Raw genomic sequence first — 19,258 nt, 5'->3', positions numbered from 1 at the left:
CTTTTTTTAATTTTATTTTGAGACAGGGTGTTTTTAAGTTGCCAAGGCTGGCCTCAATCTTGCCATCCTCCTGCCTCACCCTCCTTAGTTGCTAGGATTACAGGTGTGTACCACCATGCCCAACTCTGGGATTACTTTATTTTTGGTACCAGGGATTGAACTTAACCACTGAGCCATATCCCCAGCCCAATTTTGTATCTTATTAGAGACAGAGTCTTACTGAGTTGCTTAGTGCCTCACCTTTGCAGAAGCTGGCTTTGAGCTCTTGATCCTCCTGTCTCAGCCTCCTGAGCCACTGGGATTACAGGAGTGCGCCACTGCGCCCAGCTCCTACTCTTACAATTTTTTTAGTTGACACTTTAGATAAGGTGTAACCAATCATTTGAGTAGCTGAAGATTGAATTGGGCAGAGGGATTTGGTTTGCTTTCCCCATGTCAGGTGTGGGAAGGCAGAATAGCTCTTCTTGTTTTCTAACTTGTTCTTTCTGTCCATTTCTGAGGATGTGGAGGGATACATACATAAGCTGTCATAACATGAAATATTTAACGATTAATGCAACACTTGTGGAAACTGGTCTCCATTCAGACCTGGCTCCTGCTCAATCCTAGCTTCTGTTCTTCCCGTTTCCCATTTGTACTGTGGCTCTTGTCTCCGTGTTGGTAAATGAAGAAGAGAAAATGGACAAGGATGATGTGTTTGATCCTTCAGAAGAGTGTCACTTAAATGTCAAAACATTAAGAAATGCCCTTGTGAAAATTAATGTGGCTCTTACGTATTTTGGCAAAAAATTTCCTCCCTGTAACCCTTTATTGTATATGTTAACTTAACAATTACGTCAAGAATTATAAATATTCTCAACTCTTGACTTATTTGTTTCTACCGAGAGTTAAGACATCACTGGGATTATAACAAAATTTATTAAATCTATAACACTTATTTTCACAAGTTAGTTTTATTTATTTAAGGTAAAGGCCCTGGGACTAGCCCCCCTGCTCTGTTGTCCCTGGAGATCAAACCCAGGGACTTATACAAGCACTCTGCCACTGAGCGCCGGGGCTCAGCCCTGTTTTTCTAGCTTTTCTACTATTGTGGATTTTAAGTGGATTCTACTGAGCAGCTTTTTTTGCGGAACCAATTTCCCTTCTGATACTTATGCACAGCACAGGCGTTGGAGTTATAAACTTTGGTTTGAATTCTAGCTCAGTCTCTTGCCTCAGGCGACCTTGGCTAAATAAATACCTACAAGCTTTGATTTCCTCCTCTGTAAAGTGAGGCTCTAGTACCTTTTCTAGAGGGCCCTTGAGAAGGTCAGTGACGGATCGCACACAAAGCACATCACGGAGTCTCCGCAAGAGCATCTGCTCCCTAACAGGACCAGAGAGTAATTTGCCATGTACTCAGTGGCTTTGCTTCTAGCCTTTGTCTCAGCTGAGAAGACAGCTGCCTTTTAAATGATGAGAAATGAGTCAAGTGCATGGTGGTGAGAGAAGGATGGAAATGGAAATCATTTTTTTAAAACTATAAAGGTTACAATCATAATAAAGAATTCCATCCCTGCTTTGTCTTAGGTACTCTTTATTGTCCTCCACAAATGGTGTCTTATTTAATCATCCCAGTAAATCAGAGCTAGGCACCATTAGGTGGGTATGAGGACGGTCTCTATTTTATAATATGAAACCAGAATGCCTGTTGTTAAAAAATTCCTTTTAAATGAAAATTCTATAAAATATAGAGAACAATAAAGCCACCATAAAGTACAACTGTGTTTTTTTAAGTAATATCTTTATTGAAGTATAACTTACCATTTGTACAGTCATATCAGTTTAACCTTTTTTAAAATTTATTTAATTTGGTACCGAGAATTGAACCCAGGGGTGCTTTACCACTGAGCTACATTTCCAGCCCTTTTTATTTTTTTGAGACAGAGTGTGGCTAAGTTTCTTTGGGCCTCGCAGAATTGCTAAGTCTGGCTTTGAACTTGAGGTCCTTCTGCCTCAGCCTTTCCAGCTGCTGGGATGACAGGTGTGCGCCACACTTTTGAAGAGTATAATTCAGTGGTATTTATTACTTTTATTTATTTTTATTTTGTGCAGTGCTGGGCATTAAATCCATGCGTGTTCTTCCACTGAGCTACACCCCCAGCTTGTTTTTGTGGTACTGAATCCAGGGGTGCTCTCCCACAGAGCTACATCCCCAGCCCTTTTTAAGTTTTTAATTTTGAGACAGGTATTCACTAAGTTTCCCAGACTGGCCTTGAACTTGCTATTCTTCTGCCTCAGCCTTCTGAGCAGCTGGGATTATAGACAAGTGCCACCCTACCCAGTGTTAGTGGTTCTTAGAGTATTCATAGTTGTGCAACCATAACCACTAATTTCAGACAATTTTTATCACCCCCCATTAAAAAATAAATTAAAAAACCCCATACCCATTAGCACTCACTTCCCACTGGCAACCACTGGTGTGCTTTCTGCCTATAGATCTGCCTGTTCTGAAGATTTTATGTAAACGGAACCATACGAGAGGTGCCCTATTGTGACTGGCTTCTTTCATTTAGCTCCGTGTTTCCAGGGTTTATCCGCGTCATGGCGAATGTCCATATTTCATTCCTTCTCTTGCCAGGTAACATTCCATTGCACGGATGTACCACATGTGTTCAGCCATGCATCAGTCGATGCCCATGTGGGTTGTTCCTAGTAGGGGACCGTTAGGAATAATGCTTTTGGTTTTATTTGGTATATATCTAAGAGTGGAATTGCTGGTTGCTATGGTAACTCCCATGCCCGTAACATCTCGAGGGACTGCCAAACTTTCCCAAAGTGATTGCATCACTTTTCTTTCCCACCAGGAAAGTGGGAAGTGTTGTGATTTCTCTACGTCCTCCCTGACACTCACTAGCTGACCTCTTGTTTATAGCCATGCAGGTGGGATAAAGTGGTGTCTCACTGTGGTTTCAGAGTGCATTTCTTTAATTTAGAATAATCACGTGGAGCCTCTTTTCATGTCTGTTCATAGTCTTTGCCTACTTTGTAAATTGGATTAATTATATTTTTATTGATGAGTTGTATGTTATGATTTTTCACTGTATCCTGCTGGGATTTATAAAATATTCATACAGCATAATTAATATTTTATAAATTATAAAATTTATAAAGTTGTGTGTGTGTTTGTGTGTATCTCTTTGGTGCTAGGGATTGAACCCTGACTCTTTTGTTTGCTAAGCATTTATTCTTACCTCTGAGCTGCACCCCAACTTCTAGTGTATCTTTTAAAGCGGATTATGACACAAAACTTAATGTATTGTGACCATCTTTCCATATCTGCATCTGATTACACAATTTCTAATGAGCGCCTTCATTATACAAATATTCCATAATTTAAAATCTAATTTTATTAGGAAGGGGAAAAGAAACCCCACCATTTTGTATTTCCATTTTGAATACTTATGCAGTTATGTTTTCAGGATACATTACTGGAATCGGAATTGCAGGATCCAAAAAACTGGCATATTTTAATACCTTTAATACTCCCAAATTGCCCTCCAGAAGGGCTGATCCAGTTTAGCTCACATGCCAGTGTCTTAAGATTGTCAGTTTTCCCTGATTTCTCAGCTCTGAGTAACTGTATTTTTGTTTATCTTCCTAATTTTAATCTCAGGCCCAATTTGGTATCATATGCTTCTTTTAATTTGCATTTATTTATTAAAATGAAGGTGGTGGAAGACTTTGTTGTTTCTACCATTGGGCTTGTTTCCTGTGCTGGGAGATTGCTTCCTGTGCTTCCTCCAGATCTCTGCCTGGAAGTCCCTTAATCTGGGAAACTTTTCCTTTTCCTTCTTCCTCAACAGACATAAACACCTTAAACCCTTAAACACATTAAACCCATTGTGTTTAATGTCCATTAGCTTTTTAGCACGTAGGCCAAGAGCTTTTTGCCCATCAGAGGTTCCTAGTGGACTCAAGAAAAATAGAGTTCCAGTCAAAGAAATACTCTCTGGAGGTTTTTAACAGACACAAGTAATCCCGTGTGCAGTGTGTGTCTTTATGCAGTCATATGTTCCCAAGCTCTGTTAACCAGAAGTTGGAATATCTATTTTGGTCTGTTCTTGATTTCCTGTGATAACCCAGTGGAGTAATGCCATGTCTGTGGAGCCTCTTTCTTTCTTTTTCTCTATATTCCTCCCTCCCTCCCTCTCTTCCTTCCTTCCTTCCTTCCTACTGGGGATTGAACCCAGAGGTGCTTAACCATTGAACCACATCCCTTGCCATTTTGAAATTTTTTTTATTTAGAGACAGGATATCTCACTGAATTGCTTAGTGCCTTGCTAAGTTGCTGAGGCTGGCTTTGAACTTGTGATCCTCCTGCCTCGGCCTCTCCAGCTACTAGGATTACAGTAGCTGGAGTAGTGCGTCACCATGACTGGCCTGCGGAGCCTCTTTCTTAACCCACCCTGGGATTCACCTATCTTAAAGCCTTTACACGAAGTGAACACTCTTCTGGATCCTCTTATGGCTTGAAAATTTTCCCTACTTGAGTGATGAGCCTTCAAGATGATTTGTTTCTGTTTTTCTGTATTTCATGAACTTAATATGAATGCTTTTTTTTTTTTATAATGGAAAAAATCCAGTGAACTCTGATAAAAAACATTTGTGACTTGCTTTAGCGAGATTACGGACCTAAAGAATGGGGGTGAATATGCAGAGCTTTAATTTGATTCCAGCCAGCTTGATGCTTTGAATGGAGGTCAGGGTCAGCAGGTGTTGGCATTCTTACACATTCCCCAGAGCCGGACATGCTCTACACTGTAATTGCAGGACTGAACACTTGAACATACAAAGGTCTTCTCTTTTCTGAGGACCTTTTGATAGCACTGTGGGATGCTGCTGAGGGTTTCAAAGGAGAGTGTTTTGGGTATAATAGAAAAGCTGTGTTAACAGCGATAAGGAGGGACTGCCCTGTGGAACCAGAGAGAAAATAGAACCATGAGAGGCCAAGCCTGTGTATTGAGATCTTTCAAAACAAGAAGCAGACATCATTAGTGGAGAAACTGTCCATGGAATAGAAAAGCTTGAAGACCTAGTTGAATACAGTATTATTACCATTTTTCTTGTCTCAATGCTAAATCATCCCAGGGAGCAAATATATATATAATAGGTGGGATGTGTGTGATGTTGCAAGGTAGGGCAGTAGAATAGTGGGACTTGCGGATACGTGGAAGGGGAACCTTGGGGGAAATTATTGCAGACTTTTCTATTTAAATTCTGTGTGCCAGTTTCAGAAAAAATAACGACAGGCTCTTGTATATGCTGGCATATGCTTACTGTAAAAATCAGTAGTCTCACTGGTGTTCAGGCTGCATTTTTAGTATCCCTAGGATGTATCAAACGAGTTTTCAACAAATATGTGACCCTTGGGGACACACATACTGATTTCTTAGCTGTATCCTAAGGGTGCCTCTTTCCTTGTGCTCCAGGTCAGTGAAGTCGTCCATAGGAAATCTAATTGTTGATAAAGACACCGAGAGAGACCTTTTTCCTCTGGCTTACATGCTGTAGCTTAGTATTTTGAACATCATTTGTGCATTTCCCATGATGGGTCCAGCAGGGACATTCAGCATGTAAAGGACTTGTTAATCGGTGATAACACCAAATAGCCTTAGGGAAAATGAGGGGTCTCTGTGAGCATTTGTGAGATTTGGTAGACAAAATTCTCAGCCGTTCTGATGTCTGTTCAGGTGTTGGGGCCAAGCTTTGAAAGATGCTGGAAGTTATTTATTAGCCTAGTAATAATTTATTTTTGAAGTTGAGGAATTTGTACCCATATTCAGATAGATAGGTGTTATGGTGGAGATAGGAGTGTCCCCAAAAGCTCATGTGTGAAACAATGCGAGAAAGTTTAGAGGAGAAATGGTTAGGTTAAGAGAGCCTTCGCCTAATCAGTGCATTAGTCCACTGATAGTGGTTAGCTGGGTAGTAACTATGGGCAGGTAGGGTGTGACTGGAGGGAGGTGGGTCACTGAGGGCATGCCTTTGGGGTTTGTTTTGCTCCTGGATAGCGAGTCTCTCTGCTTCCTGATTGCTATGTCCTGAGCTGCTTTCCTCCTCCACATCTTTCCACCATGATATTCTGCCTCTCCCCAGGCCTAGAGCAACCGAGTTGGCCACCTATGGACTGACCCCTCTGAAACTGAACCCCAAACAAACTTTTCCTCCTTGAAAATTGTTCTTGGAGGGTCTTTTGGTCACAGTGGCGAAAAAGCTGACTAAACCACTAGGTCTCTCACTTTTTCTTCTAGCTTCAGCTGTTGGTAAGTTTTACTCAAACTTGGAGTGGACATTAATATAAAAGGAACAAAGCTGGGATCAGAGATGGAGACACTTTAAATTGCTGTGGGAGGAGTTTTTACATCCTGGCCTATTAGCTAGCACATTTAGTATGTGGAGAAGAACTGAGCAATACTTGAGCGATCCTTGAGTTTACATAGGAGGGAAATCATAGGTAAATGTAATTTTAAAGCAGATACATGCATTTAGTATATGTCAAATTTGGCTGAGTTGAGAGACAGGGTTGAAAGGAAAATGAGACGTATGGGCAGCAGGGTAAATTGAGATGCTTTGATGAAGAAATTTGCAGTGCATTTTTGGGAATAAGGCCTGTTGGCTCCTTTCATACACAAGGACTCATTGAAGAACCTGCCATATTAAGCATCTGTTGTGTGCAAGAAACTGGATCCGATGCTTTGGACAAAAAAGGAAGTTTGACAGTCCTTGACCATGGGAATTTACAAACGCAAGCGAAAACCAAACTACCAGGATGAAGCCCTGTTGATAATAAATGTCAAGTGAATGATGCGTGCAACAAACTGTTGCTTGAGGGAAGAACTTGCCAGAAATTTGCATGTGGGCCTGCTGCGAGGACCTCTCTATGCTGAGACTATTGGACTCCTTTTCTCATCTGGGCTAACCTTAGGGGTTAGGGGCCCCTGCAGGCTTTGAATAAACGTAGTCCACCTTTCTTGGTGCCAGTTTTACATGAGATTTGGAATTTACCTTAAGATGTACTTAATTTTTTTGTGTGTGTGTTAAAATGAATTTAAAAGTTAGAATGTTCGGTTTGCATACACTTTAAAAATAGGTGACCAGCCTTTAAATATTTTTTTTCACTTGTCAGGCAGCAAACTGGAAAGGCCCTGTGCAGTTACTTATTGCCTGTCAGGGAAGTTTAGGGGGGAATTTTGAAAAGCACTGATGGGAGATTAGGACAGTCCGGCTCCAAGCCCTGCAGCCCCTGCCCCCTCCCTCATGACCAGGTGGGTCCATCGAGGAGAAGTTCCACATCGGGCACACCAGACTTACGACTGGAATGAATTCATCATTAAATGTGAAGAACTGGAGCACTACTTAAAATGCTATTGTTATTATTATTTTTTGCTTAGAATGAGTCAGTGGAAAGGAACGGGGACCCTTTTGTGGGGGTGTAGTCGTTGCTTCTTTTTCATCTGGGATTAGCTTTCAAGATGAAGTACCCAGGTTCATAGAGCAGACGTTCCACTTGTCTGTTGAAGGGAACGAATGGGTCAGTGACCTGGGGTCCACCTGTGAAGCCAGTCCTCTGTGGATGATTTGGGGGTGGTGTCACGGGGAGTCCACATTGGGGAGCAAGTGCTACCCATGGGTGTTGACCCATAGACCTGAGCTACCTTCTGGCTCTAGTCTTGGGCCTCATTTCCTCATGTGGAATGAGGGCAGTTCTTCCTCTTCTGGGCTTCAGAGGATCAAGGTGTGTATCGGGTGATAGATGGTGGGGCCTCAGTGAACGGTCGTGGCGGCTGTGAGGTGGGTAATGGGGCTCATATCATCGGGGAGGAGGGTGGTGACTGTTTCTCTGGGGAACTCTGTGGACCTTTTCTTCCAGGCAGAATTCCCAGTACATGCATTCACCTTAGGTATGTTAGGAAGTTAAGATAATGTCTGTCTGTCTCTCTCTCTCTATCTCCGTCTCTGTCTCTCTCTGCTAGAAATTGAACCCAGGGCTTTGAGCATACAAGGCAAGTTCTTTACCACTGAACTTATAGCCTCAGTCCCTATGTAGTTATTGTAATTGCTGAAATTATCGTATAGTACTGGAGAAAAGTATGTGTCCTGTTAAATGTAGTTAAATGTATCTTGTTTAGATAAAATATGTTCCTCAGGGCTGTGCTAGGTATGCATACATGTATTTTTAAAATTGGTAAAATAAACATAATTTGAAGTTTATCATCATTTTTATTTTTCTTTCAATTTCTAGGGATTGAACCCAGGCACTGTACCATGGAGCTGCCTTTCAGCCCTTTTTAGTTTTTATTTTGAGATAGGGTCTTGCTAAGTTGCCCAGGCTGGTCCCAAACTTGTGATCCTTCTGCATTAGACTTCTAAGTACCTGGGATTACAGGTGTGTGCCACCATGCCTGGCCATTTTGATCATTCTTCAATGTACAGTTCAGTGGCATTAAGTAAGTTGACATTATTGTGTGACCATCACTACCATCCATCTCCAAATTTTGTTTTCATCTTACAAAACTGAAACTCTGTGCCCATTAGAAAAGAACTCTTCATTCTTCCCCCCCCCCCACCCCCCTCAGCCCCTGCCATTCTTTCTGTCTCTGTGCTTTTGGGTACTCTAGGTAACTCATCCGAGTGAAACCCACCCACTGTTTGTCTTTTTGGAATGGTTTATTTCACTCATCCTGATGCCTTTAAGGTTCATCCATGTTGGTGTGTGTGTTTTATGCTGTAATTCCCCCCTTCTTCATTTTGTTATTAAAGAAGAAACATTTGTTTTGCTGTCAAGAGAATAAAAAAGATTTCCATAATTCGCTAGCACAACCTGACTCTTGATACCTTGGTGTATGTGCTGCTTCTGAGGCTGTATCTTTGAGTGGAATATTCTAGAATAAAATACCATATATGCTGGGACCTCTAGTTTCTCTGGGCACAGGGATGAGTGTGAGGTATAAGTCTGAGCGTGAGAGGCCAAGTGTGAGTCTGTATCAGCCTGTGGCGTAGGAGCTGGGGGGAAAGCAGGACCCCCCCGACCACATTTTATGAAATGGAATATTTCTCACCTTTGAAGCTTGACTTGTGGGTTTTGAGTTCCTGTTTTGTGCCCTTTTAATTTTATCCTTCTAGGTTCATAAGTTTGTAGTGAATAGGTGTGCCAACTTTCATTTTTGCACAAATATTGGGAGATCTCTTTTTCCTTCCAAGGCAGGTGCATCCGGGGAACTTAGAGTCAGCACCAGGGGAAGGGAGAGACGAACCCAGGGTGGAAGTAGAGGTAAATGCAATGGCAGGAGACCAGGGCTGGCCCTCTGGGTCCCAAAGTCTCTGCTCTGCCTGGGTTGGGCCCTTCCTGGAAGCCGGAGCCTGCCCCCAGCTCCGTGCCACCTCTGCCTTAACCTTTCATGTTCTGCCCAGTTCTCTCTCCCCTTGTTTGCCTCCACTTGGCAAGATGGAGTCCTCAGAGCAAGAGCCTTCTGGTACTTTTTAATTTCTGTATCCTCGGCACACAGCAGGGTATCTTGGTTCTACAGTTTTTAATAGAAGTTTCATGGAATGAGTGAATGACACCCGCCAATAGGTGGCCATTCTCGAGTCTCATCCTGTGCTGCGGCCCATCATTTCTCCCTTCTTCCCCCTACCCCATGGTCCCTTCCCTAGGACCTCACCATCCTCCCACAGACCACTTTCAGTACTGGGCATGCTTGAGGCCCCTCCTTGGCTTACCTTGGGGCGCTGGACAAGGCAGAGGAGAGCCCCCCGGCCTCTGCCAGGCTTCCCAGGGCTCGGGTTTCCCTAGCCCATTCTCGTACGTGGATGGTGGTTGCACTTTTTAGGATTTAAGGATTGAGTAGGGTTTTGTGGCTTAGTCCTGTGGTACTTTGTTTCTTTTAAATATTTTTTAGTTGTTGATGGGCCTTTATTTTACTTATTTGTATGCAGTACTGAGAATCGAACCCAGTGCCCCACACATACTAGGCCAGCGCTCTTCCACCAAACCACAACCCCAGCCCTGTTTCTTGGTTTCTAACCATAAAATCAAGGCTGCAGGATTACCTGTATTTTTAAGTTTGTGCCCTTAGCATTTCTTGTCAAAAGAAGACCTGAAGTGAAGTTTCCTGTGAATGTGATTCCCAAATGTTTGTGTCAGGCATCGGCAAACCGGGTTACTTTAAACTGCCAGAATTGTGTTGCCTTTGAGCTGAAAGTTTCTGTGAAACTGAGAAATTTCCTAATATCTGGCTCCATTGCTATCTGCTGAATGAAATTCCTTCTGTAAGACGTGAGGCTGATTCTCCGTTAGCCAAAAGCACAAAGTGGGATAGTTGTTTCAGGAATGACGTGGAGGTGAAAGAGAAGCATAAAAAAAACAAAAATTAAAATTTGGAAGGAAAATAGCACTGCGTCATGTAGGAGGAAACCAGATCTGAGATGTAAATCTGGAGGTCAGACTTGGAAGAAGGGGACTCTTGGAGCAAGAGGAATGGGAGCTTTAGCCTGTGCAGAGGCTGGCACACGCCTGCTGTTCTAAGGGTGTGCTCACTGTACTCCTCTCATTGGCTTCAGATTTTGTGGTCGGATTTTTATGTGATCATTAATTACATTATTCCTGATGGGATTATGGAGAACAGTCTGCAGGCAGCTAGTGTTCAGAGAAAGAAAATGAAAACTTAATTTCCAAATCTGGGCCACACCCGGAAAAGACAATATGGCCCTCACCTCTGCAGCCCGCCTCACAGATGATTCAGAAAGCTGCCTTTGTCTTTTTTACCGCATACTCGGGGTGATGTGATACCTGAGGTTTTGGCCAGGCAGAGAGGACTTAATCAGGAGAGAGTGTGTGTTCTGCTTGACCGTCTGTCCTGCCCTTACTTCATGACATAGTTTTCTTGTTAGAGAATTCTTGTTTGTTGCAGGAAGATTAGGTAATTTAGAAAGGATTAAAGAGAATAAGTCGTCACTGCCCCACTCTTACCGAGAACTGATGGACCAGCACGTCTCGCTTTAGGTCGCTGGACTGCCCCGGGTTTCACTTCTGCCTGACCTTTCAGTCTGGCCTGTGGAAGGTCTACTGGGAAATTGGGCCTCTGGCTGCCATAGAATGTCATCCTCAGAGCTTTATGTCTCAGGTGTTCCCTTCCAGTGCATGTGGCAGGGAAGGCCGGTGAGTGAGCTGCCTTGGGTCTCATGTTGGCCCCTATGTCCAGGGTAAGACTCTCACCAGGAGGACCTGAGCCAAGTGCCATGTGTGTGGTGGGGCCCCAAACTGGGGCTGCTTAGGATTGGCAGCCCAGATTTTCTCCCAGGATGCTTTGTGTAAGTCAGCTTTTCAGTACTCTAGCAAACACCTGAGCTAAGTCAATTTGTAGAGAGAAAAGATTCATTTTGGCTCACAGTTTTGGAGATTTTCGTCCACGACTGATGGGCCCTGTTGATTGGGCCTTTGGTGGCACATCATGGCAGGAGCATGTGGTGGAGCAGTATGCTCAAGGCTGAGAAGCGAAAGGAGAGAGGAGCTGGGGCCCCAGGATCCAGCTGAAGGGCAGGTCCCTAATGACGGGAAGGCCTCCCACCAGGGCCTGCCTGTGAAAGCTTCTACCACCACCTCTGTCCATCATGCCAACCTGCAGGGTAAGCCTTTCACGTGTGGGCTCTTTGGGGGTACATTTCAGGTCCAACCCACAGCACTTTGTAAAACTTTAAAAGGCCAAAATTGTAGCCATTAACAATCCCATAGACATATATGTTTTAATGCTGGCATTGTTTGCAGGTAAAGAGTGTTATATGGAGGTTGGTATTTTTATTGTCTTTATGTGTATGTCTTATTTTGGGAGGTAGCTTGTATACTAATGGTATATACTTTTTGTTGTATTTTAAGGGGCTTTTATAAGGAAAGTAAACTTGTCTAACAGTGCATTGGATGGCTTGGTGTAGGAGCCTTGGGTTTGGTTCTCAGCTTAGCTATTCAACCCAGATCCCTGACCAGGGCAAGAGCTCCCCTGGATTCAGACCTTGTGATCTGTTAAGGCCACTTCTATCATAAACCCCAGTGATAAGGGGTGAAGCCTGCTTTTATCAGTTGGTAGTTCAGAGGATTTTTAGCTGTCATAGATTTTGTGCAGTGACATCATTGCTGTTATTTTATTTGCTGCCTTTGACTAGGTTGTAATCCTTCAATTATAACTTAGTACCATGGGGGTGTGATTGGCTGTATGTTATGGTCTCTAGGAATGTGCTGTGGAGAAAATGAATCTTTTCTCTCTACAAATTGACTTAGCTCAGGGGCTGTCCCTTTATAAGTGGCTTCATTGGATGACTTGTTTTTTAGCACCCTATCACTGTTTTGGATAGTGAGATGGACTTAATGATGCTAAATGTGATTACCGCACACTAGCCAAGGATTTGACAGGTGCCCCTCTCTGGTTTATAGACTGATGTGACTTGACATAGAACGATTATTCTCTCTCAAGGGTGCAAGAGTTATGCAAACAAATCATGTGGACGTGTATTGGAATGTTTTATTTTTAGGGTTTTTTAAAAAAGAATTTTCTTCTAGTTTTCTTAAACTTAAAATGATGATTCTAATTGCATCTCTAGGGCCAGCTTTTGTTCTTTCTTCACAGATTTGAACAGCCTCATAAATAAATCCTCTCCCATTCCCTTTCTTTTTACGCCTGCTGCTGCCTGAGTCTCAGTTGTTCTCATTTGCTAACTGGTTTCCCCCCCAACTCTTCTCTAGGTCTGTGCTCCTCAGACACCAAGGTGCACATGGATCACCTTGGGGTCTTATTAATTTGGAGCTTCTGAGTTAGGAGGTCTGGGATGGGCCGAGATTCTGTTTTTCTGGCCGACTCCCAGGTGACGTGATGCTTCTGATGATGGCGCTTATGTTGAGTAGGGCACAGAGCATATGCAGGCCAGTGCTCGGGCCACCTGTCCTCCGGCCTGAAGGCATCTTCTGCCACTCACTGCCTTATTATTCACAGGAGACTCACTCACCCAGCCTGACTCAGATACTCAGCCATGTTTAGTGAGCACTTCCTCCTGCAGGTCCTGTGTGGGACTCAGGATAAGGCACCTTCTCCGCCCTCTGGGACCATGTTCTTTGGTGCTGAGGGTAGGGATGTGTGCTGTCATGGAGGTTGGTGAACAGTGCTGCACAAATACAGAGGAGAGGGATAAATTGTTTTGGTGGAATAAGTTCTGTTAATTAGGGTTTCACCTCCTGTCTGTTCTCTTGAGAGTATTTGTAGGTTCTCAGCTGTTGAGAGGAGGCCTTTGTTTAATTTATTCTCTTTCTCTTTGTTTCCTTTTTGTTTGGGACAGTGCTGCTGACTTGAGAGGGTTCAATAAATGTTGGTTGAATGAGGTTATTTATTTAATCCAAGAAAAGTTAAAGATTCTTTATCTAGACCTTAAATTACAATCTTTTAAAATTTGTATCTCTGCCACAGTTCATAGGTTGTTGGCTTTTGGTTTACTTATTATTTTTATTAATACTAGTACTGTTATTATTGGTACTGGGAATTAAACCCAGGGGTGCTTTACTACTGACTTACATCTCTAGTCTCAGTCCTTTTATTTTTGGGACCAGGGATTGAACCCAGGGGTGCTTAACCACTGAGCAACATCCCCAGCCCTTTTTTATGTTTTATTTTATAGGCAGGGTCTCACTGAGTTGCTTAGGCCTTGCAGAGGTTGGCTTTGAACTGGAGATCCTCCTGCCTCAGCCTCCTGAGTCACTGGGATTACAGGCGTGTGCACCACTTGTGCTTTTTTTTTTTTTTTTTTTGGAGACAGGATTCCTAAGGCTGAGTCTGGCCTTGAATTTGGCTTTGAACTGGAGATTCTCCTGCCTCAGTTCCATAGTCTCTGGGATTACAGGTGTGCACCACCGAGCCTGGCCGATTTTGAGTTCTTTTAGATGGTGCTCATAAATGAGTCTCACATGGGGAGGTCAGTGTTTCCTAATTCTGTTGTTTCTTATCCTTCTGAAAACTGCATTGATTAAAACCAGGCTGTCAGCTGCAGGGCCTTACTGATAACGGAGCATATGATCTCTCTCCTCCTGCCTGTTCCTTCTGCATCCTCGTCTTAGCTTTTCTTCGGTTTCATAACTTGCGGCCAACTAGAGAATCAGAGTATGGGGTCCTCTTATATTTGAGGAAGCGGCCCCAGGAGGATAATTGACATGTTTACCTTGACGTGTCTGTCAGCAGACCTGGTCGTTGTGGACCCCAGTCCTGAGGTGAAGTGCTGTTCACTTGTTAGTTTTTCATGCCTTAGGGGACCACCTTGCATTTTTTTTTTTAATCCTTTGGTACCATATATTTACAACTTTGAGAAGCTTTGGTTTCTGGTCCTGTTTGAGACTTGGCGCCCTGCCATTAACTGAGCAGCTGCTTCCCGCTCTGAATTCCCTTGCCCTGTAGAAAGACATTTCCTGCCATAGCCTCAACCTGCATCCGTGGGGCCGTGAGTGGAGAGCTGTGTAGATACAGATAGATTTTTAAACTGGGGGGTGGGGAGAATATTGTCGCTTCAGCTTACTTGCAGATTTTGGCATTAGAGCATATAAAGCAGGTTGCAGCTTGCGTCTTCAGGTGGGTTATTTAGTTGTAAAAATGGCCACTTCCTGATAGGGAAAGCCCAGCATCGAGAAGCAGAACAGAGAGGAGGACTGTGTGGAAGCTCCTAGCAGTTGGCATTGTAGATTTGCGTGGGTTGTAAAACATAAGCTTTACATTTATGTGTCCTTTTCCAGTGACTGGAGAACACGATGTGTGGTGTATTTTAAAATATTGGAAAATATCGTAAAATAGTGTGTGCTGTCTGGTTGTAGTAATGTGGATAAATCATTCCCCTTTGGAGAAGCAGCGGATTTGACAACGACAAATCAACTTAGAATAAAGGGAGAAAAACGGTACATTTAAAAGCAGGTAAAGGGGGAAATTATTCACTTTTGAACTTAAGAGGAAGTAGCTTTCTCACTTCCATTTTCTCTTAAGTTCCTTCTCCTTTCTTGAAAACGACTGTCTTGCCTCCTTCAGGTCCCTTGTCTGTCTCATCATGCATTTGTTATCAGAGTTGCTGCATAACAGGCAGAGTGGTTACAGTGCCCAGACTCATGTTTCTGAGTTCCCAAGACGAGGGGAGATAGAATGGGGGGCCGAGGGGTTGGGTGGAGTTGGGGCAGCCAGCTCTTCCCTGAGGGTGTGCTGAGAGAGGGTAGGCTTGAGAGTCAGGGAACACCAGCCAGCCGGGCTGTCTGACCTGACCATGAATACTGCAGGTCACTGCGGGCATGGATTTCTGCACCTTTTCTGCAAGGGTAACTGTCATATAGGGTGTCATCCAGGAGGGGCGTGTGCAGCCTCTGCATGAACACGGTGAGACTGAGATCCAGTAGGTGAGGAAGACCCTTCTGCTGACGTATCCCCCACTGTCCAGAGGGCTCCAGAGACTTCACGACTTGCTGTTCTGGAGCCATTGGTGACCTCTGGGATGTTTTATACTGAATTTTATCTTGGTGCTTACAAGAAATAACACTTAACCTAGTGTCTGTGAACTTGGACTTTCATTTATAGAAGATGGAAATGTTTTGTTCCATGTAGAGCCAGTGGTCCTGGGGGCAGGAAACAAACCAGTCGATTACTTTGAATTTTCTATGTAAGGAAATTGCATAGAACGTACTTCTAAAATACGGTAGGTGAGGTGGAATCCTTCTACTAAAGAAAATGTATTTTTCCACTTAAATTGACAGGCTTTTGTGGGTGTCCCCCTTTCACCTTCAGTATAACTCGAGAAACTCACCGTACATGTTTCCACTTAGAAAGTGAGTACAGAAAGTGAGGGAGTCTGTGCTCGGGGACTTCTTATTTAGAAACAGGTGCTGCTGCCGTGGAGGGTGCTGGGTTCAAAGAGGTGAAACACCATCCAGGAGAGAAAGCAGAATCCTTATTGGGAAAAATCTCAACGCAGGCACAAACACAACCCCAGATCAGGAGGAAGACTCCTTTGCTCACAGAAGAAAATAAATTGAGGAGTTTAGGGCATGTGTCCATCTTCGGTCTCCCTGTGCTACATTCTCTGTCCTGAATCCCTGTGTCAGGAATAACTTAATGTGCTTTAATTACTGCCCTCTCCACACTAACCTGTGGTAGATTTTTGGTTTGTGACTCATGAGCCATGTTTTGAAGTCACACAGTGAATTGTATTAAGTAAGATCCGCTTGCACAAGTGGAGTCTGTGGGTTGTTTCACAAGATGTTACCATATGTTCATTTCAGGAGACCTCACGTGTGCTTAAGAGCAGCCGAGGCCAGGCGTGTGTCTCAGTGGTGCTAGAGTGCTCGCCTTGTATGCACAAGACCTTGGGTTCGACCCCCAGCAACACACACACATGCGCCCGCGAAGGTACAAAGAAAAGAACAAAGAGTCCTACTCTTGCCGTCTCTCTTGTTCTTTTTTTCCTTGGGTTTCTGCTGCTCTCCTGAGGATACGGGCTCTTGCAGTCAGGGGCCATGTTTTATGCTCTTTACCTGTTGATCATATCTGATGCTGTGTTGAACGTAGGGTTCAGAGAATACTGTGTAAAATATGCTGGCTGAGGGCTGGAATTGTGGCTCAGCGGTAGAGCACCAGCCTAGCACGTGCAAGGCGCTGGGTTTGATCCTCAGCATCACATAAAAATAAATAGATAAAATAAAGGTATTCTGATCAACTACGACTAAGGAAAAAAATTTTAAAAAATGCTGGCTGAATTTTGGCAGATCTTGATAATGCAATTAGAGTGTTCCATTGAATGTTGTGGTGGTATATTTCTGAAGTATTAATCCCATCAATTTAGTTCAAATGTTGTTACTTGGTGAATAACAGGAATTGGAGAGGAAGTTTATTGGCAGGAGCCAAAAAGATCTGGATAGGTTGTATTATCAGCTGAATTAAAAAAAAGAAAAAGAAATTCATATGTTGTGAGGAGCAATACTTGAATCTGAATGAGCAGTTTCCCCACAGGAAATGGAAATAGAAGAAAACCCAGAGGAAGTAACAAAGGTGAGATAGACTTCGGGGTGTTTGCAGCGGGTTGAAAAGGAAGTACTGGAGGGGTTTGTGGGGGAGTTGAGGTGGACTGGCCTGCTGGACTCGGTTCTGGCGACCACTTACTTACAAGGTATTCAGTGGAGTAGCATCAGAAGCACGTTGAACTCATGCACAGTCAGCCCCTGGAGCATAGCTAAGAGTGAGTGATCTTCTGTTAGTCAACTTGGTTCCATCTGATGTGGGACCAACAGTGGTGACAAGCAGCACTCAGGTCGTGAGCTCATAATTGACTCATTAGTTCCAGGATGTTCCTGATGTGACAGAGCACCAACACCTCTCATGGGAGTCTTTCCTAGAGGCAGCTACCTCCCTTGAACTTTTCGGTGTTCTTGTAAATGCTTAATTCCATGTTTTAAATCCTCTTCTGTTTAAAATAGGTAGCTTGTTTTCTGTAATCTGACCTTCATCGAGACTGAAGAATTTAAAAATGGGATCGAGCTGCACTGGAAACAGAAATGTCATGGAAGTATCCTGGAATTTGCAGCAGATGGATTGATGAATGGATAGAGAGATGGAAGGATGGATGGATGGAATTTGCAGTAGATGGACGGATGGATGGATGGATGGATGGATGGATGGATGGATGTGTGTGTGCATGGATCTGTGGTTCCCAAAGCACTTACTCTGACCTTGACTCTCCTAATGGATGCATGTGCAGTGGAATTGCTTGGGTGCTTTCTTTCCAACATACACATTTTCTGGACTCTGTCCCAGAGATTCTCATTTTGGAGACACTGTTGGAGCTCTGGAACCCATGTTTTTGTAAAGCCCTAGTTATCTCCGAGATGTCTTAATTGGATGTCAGTGGACTAAATTATTTCTTGATGCTTAAGTAAATGCTTATGAGGATTCATTTCTAGTAGGGAGGACATGTTGAGGAGCTACACATTATTCAAAATTCCACTACCTTTTCTTGAATTTAAAGAGCTTCTGTAACCACTGCAAACATGTGGCAGTATTTCTAGTATGGAGATTACAGGATTTCCCTCTTTTGTTATTGCTAGAGGAAGAACATATTTCAAAAGTGTTACTGAATACAGATTAAAAATTGAGTTGTTTGTAATGACAGTTAAAAGTCCAACTGAATACTTTATTAGTATTGTATAAATACAGTATTTTGTTGTATAAAGTTCTGCTAGTGTATTTCCTTCTTTCATTTATAGTTAAAACAACAATGGGAGTTATTTAAAATACGGAAATGCTTCCTTAGAAGAGAGGTCAAGGGATTATTTGGAGAACTGGTGAGTCCAGAATAATTTAGTAGTAGTGGATTTCACTGAGCTCTGGAGACCAGGTGGTGGAAGGATCGCGTGTCTTGGTGTAGGCTCTTGTTCTGCTTTTCTTTGATTTCCTCACCTCCTTCCACCCTTCCCCCCAACCCCAGCCCCGATTTCCACCCCTCTCTTCATTTTCTCCTTTTGGCTTCTTTAAAAGTACATGCTAACAGATGATGAAGGATGTCACGGTGGTTCTTTGGTCTACAGTGCCTGTGTGATTGAAGTGGATTAGCCCTAGACGATCCAGAGTCCTTGTTGCAGCAGGGGTTGTGTGTCAAATGGGTCTCCACTGAAGAGCAAGGCTGTTCTTCCACTGCAGCTGCCAGGCTGCTTGAGATTAGGCAGGATGATTTTGCACTGGGATAATAGGCAGGAATTAACTACAGCTTACAAAGTGCTGCATAATGATGGGAAATGCAGACGGTGCTAATCAAAGGCATCTGCATATGGCATTTTCATTATGCGCCAGAGGCGTGTGTTCACAGAAAGGGATGGAGCCTGCAGAGAAGGCGCATCTGCAGAAATGGCCTCCTCTTTCCTTTCCCACACGGGATCCTGATAGCATGATTGAATTAGGAGGTTGGCATATGTACTTGCTTGCTATTTTTTAAAAAAAGGTTTATTGAAATATAATTCAAGTGCTATAATAGAGTGCAGTTCAGTCTTATAAAATATGTTTTTAGGGTTATGCAGTCACCAATACAAGTATATAAAAATTTTGTCCCTCCTAAAAGAAACTATTGATTCTTTTCTAAGGAAATGTAGTCCCCTTCCCTTTTGGTGCTGGGTGTTAAACCCAAGGCCTCACATATGCAAAGCATGTGCTTTATCAGTAGACTGAGC

General features: G+C 43.3%; 1 protein-coding gene across 6 annotated transcripts in view; it reads left to right on the top strand.

Annotated features, from left to right (window-relative positions):
- Tmem131l (transmembrane 131 like) overlaps positions 1 to 19,258 on the top strand; it is a 171,262-nt gene that overhangs the window by 40,676 nt on the left and 111,328 nt on the right. The window contains exon 1 of one of the 6 annotated variants that reach the window (XM_058583897.1): positions 15,288 to 16,451. The exons of the other annotated variants lie outside the window; for them this stretch is intronic. Coding sequence (XP_058439880.1) covers positions 16,438 to 16,451 — 14 coding nt within the window. The 5' untranslated portion in view covers positions 15,288 to 16,437. Of the gene's footprint in view, positions 1 to 15,287; positions 16,452 to 19,258 lie in introns of those variants that run through there. 6 annotated transcript variants of the gene reach the window in all.

The sequence above is a fragment of the Marmota monax genome, unplaced genomic scaffold (assembly GCF_021218885.2).
Source record: "Marmota monax isolate L192 unplaced genomic scaffold, Marmota_monax_Labrador192_F-V1.1 WCK01_AAM20220418_F8-fsc00002, whole genome shotgun sequence".
NCBI lineage: Eukaryota > Metazoa > Chordata > Mammalia > Rodentia > Sciuridae > Marmota > Marmota monax.
Note: the sequence above shows the minus strand (reverse complement) of the source record. Positions and strands in the feature narration are given on the sequence as shown.